General features: G+C 35.3%; 1 protein-coding gene across 2 annotated transcripts in view; it reads right to left on the bottom strand.

Annotated features, from left to right (window-relative positions):
* The window catches only part of EMC2 (ER membrane protein complex subunit 2), a 59,831-nt gene extending 48,769 nt beyond the window's left edge, over window positions 1-11,062 (bottom strand). For both annotated transcript variants that reach the window (XR_015715783.1, XM_016224290.2), the window contains exons 1-5: window positions 11,013-11,062; window positions 8,048-8,161; window positions 7,499-7,563; window positions 5,416-5,501; window positions 2,817-2,874 (exon numbers count right to left, since the gene is read on the bottom strand). Coding sequence is in view for 1 of the 2 variants with exons in the window: in XM_016224290.2 (XP_016079776.1) it covers window positions 2,817-2,874; window positions 5,416-5,501; window positions 7,499-7,563; window positions 8,048-8,161; window positions 11,013-11,052 (363 nt within the window). In the remaining variant the exon portion in view is untranslated. The remainder of the gene's footprint in view (window positions 1-2,816; window positions 2,875-5,415; window positions 5,502-7,498; window positions 7,564-8,047; window positions 8,162-11,012) is intronic.
* Between the last annotated feature and the right edge of the window lie 1,101 nt (window positions 11,063-12,163).

The raw sequence follows: 12,163 nt of genomic DNA, 5'->3' as shown, positions 1-12,163 counted from the left end.
CTACCTGTCATGGGATGAGAAAGGTGGGGGGTTTTGCTCTGAAGAAGTGAGAGTCTAAAAACCAGAGAGAATCAAGAGACTTTCTAATGAGACCAAGAACAGTATAATAATAGCAATAACAATTTCAGTCACAAAAAAATGACCTACTTGTTAAAAGTGCGTATCCTCAAATGTTCGGCTCATGCCGAAGGCCTAACACAATGCCTGCCACACAGTAGGTACTCAAATATATTTGAAATAATTTCACTACGTAAAACAATGAAAACACCAAAATATATGTAAAATTTGGAAAGTCTGAAAAATTTATAGAAAAGTAGAAGTAAAGTTCTAAAAGTAACTCAATCCTAAAGCCTTTAGGGAAAATATTAGACTTCAAATGAAAGCTTTTATTCGAAGTCCTTCTGAATACAGGTGAGGAATAAATTAACAGATAATTAAGAAACCAATTCCTTTTGGACATATAATACCTAATTTCACCAATCCAACATCATTTGAAACATATTTGTCTATTCTTTTCATTTTTCATGACACTACTTCTTTCACAGGCAATATGGTAGAGCATAGTCCTGATTTGGGGGAAAAAGAGAAACTAAATCCCAATTATTGTCACTTAGCTTTCTAACCAAGGGCAAAATATTTAATTTCCACAAACCTCAGTAACACCACCACCTCCAAGTATCAACTAACACAATAAAGCAACTCACACAATAGTTAGAATATAACACAATAGTCAGAATATAAGAATAGTCAGGTATTAAATGAATGCTATCTTCCTTCTTTTTACCTTTGCTTTGTGCTCAACATTTGCGTTTTAAGGGATTTAGTTACTACCACTTCATATACAGTCTATGAGGGGAACCATTTGGATTTCTTTTTTGGCCAGTCTTAAAGCCATAAAATGTAGAAAGTACTATAAAGACAAAACAGTATGTAATTACATATTATTTTAGATCTTGAAAAAGTGAAATATAATTTATTAAAAATATCAACTTAAACTGACACAAAAGTAAAAAGTTTGACTCCTAATCTCAAGAAAATAAATTACAAGCTATTAATTTTTAACTTAATGAGAAAAATATATGAAACTCAAATTTTTTTCAGAAACCTGACTTCATTTTTTCAATATACAGGGTATGGCAAAAGTAGGCTTACAGTTGTGAGTACATGAAACAGGGTTTATTCCTGTATTATTATTAACTATTGTATTATTTATTATTATAACTGTAAACCTACCTTTGCCCCATCCTGTATGGTTGGGTAAAAAAATAAATACCTTTGAAACTATGCTTAAGTCTTATATTTAAAATAAGTACATTACACAATCTTCAGGAAAGAAACAACAGTGCTTTTATATATTAAGATTAGAAAACTTCAAAACTTTCCCATTTTAACTCCCTTTTTAAATCAGGAATATCTAGACAAAACTAATAAAAGCTGTTTCTTATTTTTGTCTTTTTTAGTAACAGATAGGCTTGTAGCTCTGCCAAAACTTTTCCCTGAATTTTCTATATTCTTAGAATCTTCACAAATAATGAATCCTTGCCATTCAAATTATCTACCAAAAAATAAAACCTAGGAAGTTTCCCTTTGGTGGGATAATATTAAAAACACATATATAAAACATTTCAAAATATATACTTATGCCAAATTACCACATTGTGTAACTTAAACTTGTATAATGGTACTGGTCAATTATAGCTAAGTAAAACAGGAAAAAAACTCGATCTTTTAAGCAATATACAGAAGTATTATTATAGAGTGTCAAAAGGGGCAAGCAGAGATGAGAGATTTATGACCAATGAATGCCTGGTTTAATGCTATCTAGAAATCACACACTTCAATATTAAATCATTTCTCAACTTAGCATAAATAATTTATTTTAAATGAATCAAGTTACTCATGTTCAATTATTAAACATTTCTGCATCTTATAATCCACAATCATATATTATATTACCTTTTTTAAATGCGCTTTAGTGAAATACTGCCAAATAAGGTAGCGCCATGTTTTTGTATTACGTGTTAATATAAGAATTTCTCCTTTTATAAAAGGACAATACAAACTCAAACTGGTTTTTGTTTAAAAAATTCTAAAAATATTTTTCTTTTAGCAGGCATATGTTGCATAGACATAACATAAAACATTAAAAATGCATAATACGTTATCTAAAGTCTGTCTTTTACTTTTCATTTAATAAAAGGTAAAAATGAGGGAAGCTATTATACCAAAAGTAAACTAAAATGTTCTCAACAATAAAAACAGTTTTTTCACCAGGGTATTTTTAAAACAAATAATATTATATATTTGGAAAAAATATTTTGTCCAATAAGCTGATATAAAATTTGTTCAAAATCAGGATAAATCAAAGATATGTATATATTTTTTCTCTAAACATATTTATATATGATATAGTCATTCTTACTCAGGTAGAAAAAAGAAAATCCAAAACAAAACACCTTCATTAACTCCATATACTAATTACTGAGATGACTACCTTCATTTCTCATTAAGACAGCTAAAATATAACTATACAAACACAAGCAAGTTAAAAATACTGAGCTCTTCTGCTGGGCTTTTACTCAAGCACATAAAATTCCTTCTTCACAAATTTCAACTAGTTTCTTTCTAATAAGATATCTCACATAAATCAAATTTTACTGAAGAGTTTTAAGTCTACTTTTTAAAAACAGCTCATCATGAAATATTTACAGATGATAAAATATGGTTCCATTTGTATTTTTCCATTATTTCAAAAATGAATTAATTCTGCCTTTTGTAATATACTATATGATCTTTAGGACCATCAGTTAACTTACAGTGTTAGTTGGATCTTCATGTAGAATTCGATCATATAGCTGTATTGCATCATCATATCTATTTAAAAAGAAGAAAAAACATCAAGAATCAAGACCTTAAAATTTAGTGACAAATAGTAAATACAGAAAAAGACTAAACTGGCAGCGCTTTACATGCATTTACAATTACTATCCAAGTTACTTTCAATATTCCTATAAAAGTTTGCTAGGGTGTCATTATTTTTAAAGGAAAAAAAGTAATGTATAAAGTACTTATAGAAGAAGTTACTTGAAAAACATACTGATTTAACCTGGCCTAAATACAAAGGTAAAAACCAGCAACACAAAGAAACACCTTTGAGGTCATAGTTATACCTAGAATTACAACCAATAAAACATAAGAAAAGTTTAATTTTAACAAATACATTCACAAGGAAATGATCTATGTATTAATTCTCCTTTAAAGAATATTTATAATAGCTTTTCTTAGTTGAGCTGGTTCAGTTCATTAAGCACCTATTAAGTATCCATACGTAATACTCTTTGCTGGGTTACAATCTCATAAAGAGACAGTTAACAAATTTATTAAACAAAAAAATAATAAAATATGACACCATATAACTATGAAGCCAAAATTAGCATTATGTGATAAAGAGCCTAAGTAAGGATACATTAGAAATCACATAAAGAACTTTACTTAACTATATACTCTTACATATGATAATCTTGATTGGGATGCAAAGAAATAGCTAAGTGATTCTGAAATTCCTTCATAACCCCCAACTCCCTTCCTATCAATTACTCCACTTCTGAATATAGATCTTTAAAGAACACAAAAAACAACGTTTAAAAACTTTTACAGCAGTGTTTCTAAACTTAGAAATAACATATATACAGTCTTGGGATCTCTTCCCTATAGGATATTTTTAATTTTATATTTTTCTCTTAATAATATCTTCTTAAAGATATCTCTTAATGATAGAAATGAATACTCTATATCATCATGTAACCCATCTATTAACTATACACTGGCTCAAAAATTTTAGTACTCAAGCCGGTGTTTGTGATTTTATGATCATGCCAATAGGCAAGAATACTTTAACTGTAGCGGGCTATTGAAAAAAATCAAAGTATACTTAATTTATAAATGTGTTCATATATTGTGAAGGGCAAGCCATATCCCTGTACTCTAAAGTCAATCAGACTCAGCAGTAGTTAAAATAAAGAAAATTGGTTTGGACATCAAATACATGGTAATATAATAGGTATGCTAGTCTCATAAGAATCTATAACTAAATGAGGAAACAGAAAATAAAATCATTAAATAATAATGAAAAAAACAGTGAAGTATACAAAAAAGGGCAAAATAAGCTGATCCTAAAATTCATGTGTAACCTCAAAGGACTCAAAATAATCTTGAGGGGAAAAAAGCTAAAGAACTCACACGCCCAGTTTCAGAACTTAATACAAAGCCACAACATCAATACAGTGTAGAATCAATATGGCGCAACATAGGTAAGGCCGGAAATCAACCCTCCCATTCATACTTAACTGATTTTCACCAAGGGTGCCAAGACAAATAAGGAAAGCATAGTCTTTTCAGCAAATAATACTGTGACAGCTGGATATTCATATGCAGAAAAATAAAGATAGACACCTACTTCACACCATAAAAAATATTAAATCAAAATGGGTTAAAGACCTAAATGTAAAAACTAAAATCATAAAACTCTTAGAAGAAAAGATGGGTATAATCTTTGTGACCTTGGATTAGACAATGGTTTCTAGATATGACACCAAAAGTAAAAGAAAGAAAAAGAAAATAAACTGGACTTCATAAAATATAAAAAAAATTGCAATCAAAGGATACTATTAAGCCAGGGATTTTCAACTGGAGTGCCACGGCCTGCAAGAATTTTTAAAACATGCAACACTTGACTATTTAGTCAGGATCACTGACTTCTTCTCCCTTAGATTATCAAATTGAAAAATGACAACAGCCAATATATAACAATAGGCATCTGCATGAAAGAATCAAAATTATACCTTTTCTTGGTCAGATGGGCAAAAACATGTATTTTTTGGTGTGCTGCAAAATTTTAACCATTAGTTTACATGTGCCATGAGATGAAAAAGGTTGAAAAACGCTGCATTAAGCAAATGAAAAGAATGTCAGAATATTTTTGCAAATCATATATCTGATGACATTGGATGTAGACTACTTATAAAGAACTCTTACTGGGAGTAAAGGGCAGGATTTATGCTGAGAAGCACTCTGACATTACTCTGAATCTGAAGGGCAAGAGATCTTGCACAATCAACTGCTGCCGTAAGTATAGGAGAACATAAAGGTAGCCCCTTTCCACCATTTAAAAATGAGATCATGCCCGGCCGGGCGTGGCTCAGCGGTTGAGCATCGACCTGGGATCCAGGCGATCAGGGTTCGATTCCCAGTCAGGGCACATGCCCGGGTTGCGGGCTCGATCAATGACTCTCTCATCATTGATGTTTCTATCTCTCTCTCTCCCTCTCCTTTCCTCTCTCTGAAATCAATAAAGATATATTTAAAAAATAATAATAATTAAAAAAAATGAGATCAGTGTTTACAAGACTCGGTTACCTTTCCATGGCTTCAAATCTCATGCCAGTTAGTCGCTTGACTCTGTGACTGCCAGGGAACTGTCTTCTCAACTCCTGAAGACAAAACTAAAAAAATAATTGGTAAACAAGACTTAAAAAGTAGTAGTAATTACATTACATATACCAAATGGGCTACAAAGAATGCCCATCGTAAGTCTTTAATGTATCTTCTTAAATAATTTCAAATTAGTGTGATCTAATGACATGAAGTGAAATTAATCTAATGAGTAACAGGGTGAAAAGAGAACTCTGAAATTACAGTGAGAGAAACAATAAGTTCTCAGACACTAATCATAAGAGTAACTGGGAAAATGAACAGATCATGTGTCCACTAATAACTCCAAGTACTTCCACCACATCACTCCTTCTCAAAAATGATTTACATACTGTGTCAGGTCCCACTTAAATGCCTACAACAGTTTCCTAGTATTTCCTTCCTAATTATGCATAAGGATTCTTTAGATAAAAATTAAGTTCTTTGGCAGTACTCTCAAGTCCCTAGCAACTACTACTAACATTTTGCTTAATTTTTCCTTGTTGAAATCATATATTAATCTTGTCAGTACACACATCCTGATCTGGGGTCATAAAATACAGACACCTTATCTATGAAGTACCAATCTCCTTTAGGCAGATATCCATAATGCACCCAACACCTCAACTAAATAAATAAATCAAATATTTACTGAGCACCTGGTATGTTCTCAGCAATATATGAGGAACTTCATTATAAAAGTCTTAGTCATGCTAGAAATGATAAAGATTACAAAAATGGTCCATTCTAGTGTCCAAAGCATAAGTGACAAAAAATGCCTTTAACTAGTAAAGAAATTATTAACCAGTAATAAAATTAGTTTTAATATGATCTGGAGGTATAGCTTCAAAGTGTGTGGCTGAAAATTTGGCATGATAAGAAAAAATATTCAAGTTAGTCAAAACTAACTAATTGAAAATGATGCTCAATTATTTCTTTAACATCATGCAAAAGTCATACTACTAGGTCAATCAAGCTAACTGGGTAGAAAATCTGAAATGTTAAAAAGTAAATACTGTGTTACAAGAAAAGCTATCTAATTTGAATTCCTGCTTTGTTTATCAATATTATTATCTAATTTGATCTCCTACTTTATCAAATGGCATTTGGCTAATGTGAAAAAAAAAATTTCAAAATTTCCCCCAAGATAAAAGCTGCTACCTCTGTGAATATTCAAAAGACTATGTGTCATAGGTTCTAAAGGGAATCCAAAAAGGTTTTGTAGAATATTTTTTACCACTGGCAGCTCCACTGGAATTATGTGCATAGCCAAGCTAATGTAATTTAATTACCTTGAAAAGGATAATGCTAATTCAGACACACATATGTTCTCCTGGTATTTCTATTTTCTATTTCTGTGTAATATTTTTTGGCTTAAATGAGAAAGGAGTATGAAGTAGTACTTAAGAACTCAAAATTATAGAAACAAAAGAACAGAAACCTGTTTCCTGATCTATAAAATGAATATGGTAATATTAAACACAAATCAAGGAATAATGTGAAAATTAAATAAAGCGTGATGTAAAGCATTTGGCACAGTACCTAGCAGATGAGTGTAAAATAGAGCTATTATCATTCTTCTATTTTAAAAGCAGTGCTAGAATTTAAGTCGTGCTCTGTACGTGTTAGGATTTTCCAATAATTTGAGATATACATTTATAATACTGTAAAACAGTATTTAACAACATACTATGAAAGATATTCAACAACCCAAAAGATAAATTTGTTTTAAACTATCTGCTTATTATAAACTCTACAGCATAGTATAATTCATCCTGTAAGCAGATAACCTTCACCAACTAATTTAATCTCTTCAGTAAAGCTGGAATACGAAATATCTACTTCTCAGGATTGTTAAAAAGATTTAAGAACATACTGTGTTCAAAGTACCTAATTAGGACTACTTACTCTAAGAGTAGCATTGAAAACCAGCTATAGAAAACATTGCATACAAGCCATATACTAAGTCTTAACTGCTTATATATAATCCATGAAGCATATTAAATATAAAATTAGTTTAAATACCTACCAATGCCAAGTCATCCCGACCATAGTCTAGGGCCGCAATCATCACTTGTTCATATATGATCCAAACTAGATACATATAGAGAGAGAAAAACTAAATTTACTATAAAAATCTCCCAACAGAAACTATATAATGAATTCTTCCTGTTTGGTATTTTAGAGAATAGTACTTACAACTGAAAATTGATTTATTGTATTATATCAGCAATTAAGAAAGCATCCTTAAATGCTTTTAGCAATATCAAATATTTTAATATCTTATCAAGTAAAAAAAACCTCCAATTATCTAATACCTTTACTATTCTAAAGGATTCTTTATGAAATACATTTTCACCAGACTAGGACTGTAGCCCTGTGAGCTTTAAAACAAAAACACCTATTTGATAGCTTTACTACTAACAGCAATTAAAAAGCCTTCTCAAAGTATCATTAGTCTTCCTGAGAAGTTTTTAAAAAGTGAAAAATCATGGATACATTGATGGCTTTTTTTAAAAAACTAAGAACAGTAAATGGACATTTGCTGAGCATAAATATAATAAATTTAAAAACTTACTATCATCTCCAAGCTTAGAAGCATATTCATTAATTAATTCCTCTCCAACTTCCACAATTTGCTCACTATTTCTTGCGTTTTCATCTCTCCATTTTCTCATTTTATCTCGCATTTCTGAAAACAAAAAATTTGTTATTATACATACACACATATATACCTATATATTCGATCAATGTAAAAAAATTGACAAAATTAAAGTCAACTTTTTTGGTAAAGAAAATAAACTCACACTAATACAAAAGTCCATGTATCTCAAAGTTCAAAAAACAAAATACCACTTTAACAAGAAAAACATCCTTTGGAAGACCACAAATGCATTATAATCGATATTACAATCTTTAAAAGTAATGAATGGCATGAGTTCACTACAAAGGTCCTCTATCCCTTTAAGCAATTATGTATCTTAACATTTCTGAGATTACAGAAAATGTTCAGAATTTGATAAAGCTGAGGGTTATTTTCCCAGAAAAATGCATAAAATTATACATAAAAATCTCAAAAATTCAAGGTGCTCCTGAAGTTGATCCACTGACTGAAGAATATAAAATTTTCATAATCAGGGTATCAGATTAACCCTTTAAGAAGCAGTACTTTTTGAACTAACCATTTCCACGACTTTAATTCATATGATTCAATGGAATTCCTAAGGGCACAGGTTCAACTGACAGCCCTCCTAAAAATATATAGACAAAAAGCTATCCCTAAGATTCCTCCCATCACCCTTTTACATTTTAAAAAATCTGTTACCACTAAGTCTCTAAAAGAAAAAAGTCCCCTAAAATAGAACTGTGGAAAGGTATAAACCCTACTTCACAAATAAGCAAACTATATCCTATAGCTGAGTTGCCTAAGTCTATCTAAGATACTAAAGAAATTACTCCAACACTAGAAAAATTACTTATAGTCTTTTTTGTAACAAATTGTTAATGTTTATTATTAACCCATTAACAATTCATTTAGTCAACAAATAATTACTGAGATCCTCTCATACATCAGGCACTGAAACAAGAGGCCTGGTCCCTCCCTTCATTCTAGGAGACAGAAAATTTTAAAACAACACAACTGGGTAAGCGCTTCAAGAGTATGAAAACACAGTTAAAGGTTTTGTTGCTTGTTTTTGTTCTTTTTCTTTCCCTTTTTAAAATTTTGGTGGCGGGATGGGGAACGGCTGTGGAGTAGTCAAGGAAAGCTCTCTGAAATACATGACCTTTGAGGGGAATTTTATAATGGGGACAAGAATGGGACAATGAGGGAAGAACACTCCTAGGGGAAGGAACAGCATGTGTCCAGCCCTAATACAAGAGGAGCATGGCACATTTAGGGAATTCAACAAAAGCCAGCACTGCCAGCTCAGACAGAGAGAGAATAGCTTAAGGCAAAGCTAGAGACATACATAGAAGCCAGACCATCTTTCCTAGACAGTACTTAGCTTAAAAGCACTTTAACATGTTTTCTTTTGTTCCTCAACAAACTCGTGAAGTAGCTATTACTTATTATTTTAGAATGCCCACAGGGTAGTCCAAGTTACTTAGTTAAACCACCCTGTCTGATGGTACACACCTACTCATTCCTTAAGATTATATACATGATACTATCATCTAAGAAATCTATATTGAATATACCTTCAAAACAGCACTTTCTAAAAATAAAAAGCATGATATATTTGAAACATTTTTAAAAAACATTAAAAAGAACAGCCACATAACTGCCATGCAGCTTAAGAAATACATCCTGTCAAGCCTTTTAAAACTACATATTGACAGGTTTGTCTTCTCCATTAGACTGTGAACTCCATGAAGGTAGGGACTGTGTGTTACTTAATTTCATATATCCGAAATCTAGCACTAAGCGCTTAATGCTTTTAATATAATGGAATTCTCCAAATACGGGTAGAAACACTGAGGTTCACAGTGCACTAGAGGCCACAATACCAATAATAAATCATTGAATTCAGTTCAAGTGTAGAGGCATTTTACCTTTTCCCATTCGTGTTTGCAACTTCGTAATACTGGAGAGACTTAATCACCATGAGTCAATATAACTTTCAATACACATGTTATGGGGCCATTGTTTAACCATTGGAAGAAGGCGTTCCTTGAAAAAAATAATCTGTTTAAGTCTATTGTTAAATGCTGGGGATATAAATTTCAATTGCAGGTATTTCATGCGTCAGAGAAACTCAAGGCTCTTCTCTCGAGCATGTCTCGCGCTCACGTTTTTGAGAAGGGAAAAATCTGTTACAGAATTGGTCCAAAGCCTGACTTCCTCCAGACTTAAAGAACACTGCACCTTATTAACCTAGGATGGGGGCAGAAGCCCATCACACCTGAGCACATGCCCACGATAACCAGTTCTTTTTCCCTTCAGAAACGGGATCCCTGGTAGGGAGTAAGAAGGAAGTTGTGTTGTGCGTGTAAATGCGTTTTGCGCGGAACAAGGGGTAATTAAAAGGGGAAGGTATCAGGACCTCAGCTTCGAAGAGGGAACGAAACGTAAAGTAGCATGCAGACGAGTAAGATTTGTTCCTGGGTCTCCTACACACCTTTTCTGCACCAAGTTGTAACCCTTACTACACAGCACTAAATAGAAATGCCTTACAGGTCCTGCCTTTCTTGGCTGCAAAGTAGCGTGAGCAGGAACCAATCCCGCCTCCTCCGCGCCGCCCAGCAGCGCCAGGTCCCTCCCGCCTCCTACGGGAAGCGGCCCTGAGCCCTGGACTTGGGGCGCAGGTAGGTCGGTCTATCGATGACACCAGCGGTGGGGATCACCGTAGCCACCGGTCAGTGGCCTGGCCAAGGAACAGGTCAGCCTCCGCCTCCACCTCGGCCTCCACCTCGGCCCCCGTTCAGGGAGAGCTCCAGTGCGGAAAAGACAGCTGAGGAGCCGGTTCTCCGAGGGCAGTAGGTGTCCCGCACCCGTTCCCAGAGCTTTCGGCTTTTCCGCGCCCGCGCCCGCCTGCTGTTACCTTCCCAAGTGACATCGTAAAGCTCTGAGACCTTCGCCATCTTCTCAGAACCCACACACAGGCAGCTGGGTGAGGGGCGGGGAGACGCGGGGAGACGCGATCACGTGACCTGCGGCCAGCCGGTGCGCGACTTACGACGCCGTTTCTCATTGGTTGAGAAAACGGAGGAGGCGGGATCCGCCGCGCACGTGCCCGCGGCTTGGCGGAGGGGCTGCCGGGCAAGGGGGCGTGGCGAGGGGCGTGGCGAGCCGGGCGGTGCGCGGCGCGGGGACGCCGAGGACGCCCAGGCGGCGGGTCCCCGGCACAGCCCGGCGGTGCTGAGGTGCGTGCGCTCCCGTCGCGTTTTCAGTGCTGGGTTTTCAGCGCGCGCTCCCGGTTGTTCATTTTTCTCCTCGCAGGTGTAGTCACTCTTCCCGCACCCTGGGGAGGTCCTTGTTCCCGTGGCCTGCCGCAGCGCCACGTCCTGCCCGAACCCCTCGTTCGTCCCCAACGCTCCGCCTCCCTCGACGGCAGTCGCTCCCGGTTCCCTGCTGAATCCCCCGAACTGTTAACACTCTGAGGGACCAAGCGGGCTTCAGCCCTGGCGCGTTATGTCCCTGGGCCGAGGGCTTCTTTATGCCACAGGAAATGCCCTCGTGCCAACCCGTCCCCTTCGTTCAGGCCCCTCGAGGATCAGGCTGCCCGCCAGCTTCTAGGTTTGAAACTTCGCCAGAGCAGCCGACACGTAAGTGCTTATAAATCATGAAGGTGAAGAACTGCGTCGATTACGAGACCGCCCCAAACCCTGCACTTTGCTCCTCTTAACCTCATGAGGGGAAAAGCACCATTCAGGGAAAACTTGTCACCGGTGGTACTCAGGTGGGGAAGGTGGTCGTTTGCATATGGTAACATTTCAAATAATCTAATAAAACCTGGCTTCCTCAGGCACACTCAGGAAAACAAAAAAAAACTGCTGTGTCAGGGACAGTGTTCTTTATAGCTTCCCTAAATTTTTATAATGCAATTATAACGGAAATATCTTCTATAGATAAAACCATAACCCTGAAAGCATAAACATCATACTTTCTATAAATCTACCTTTACAAGACGTTCTCTTGTAAGTTTTGCCTTCACCGTCTCACTCCTTTGAAAAAGAGCTTTCAGTTGAGGAA

Source organism: Miniopterus natalensis, chromosome 16 (assembly GCF_054644295.1).
Source record: "Miniopterus natalensis isolate mMinNat1 chromosome 16, mMinNat1.hap1, whole genome shotgun sequence".
Lineage (NCBI taxonomy): Eukaryota > Metazoa > Chordata > Mammalia > Chiroptera > Miniopteridae > Miniopterus > Miniopterus natalensis.
Note: the sequence above shows the minus strand (reverse complement) of the source record. Positions and strands in the feature narration are given on the sequence as shown.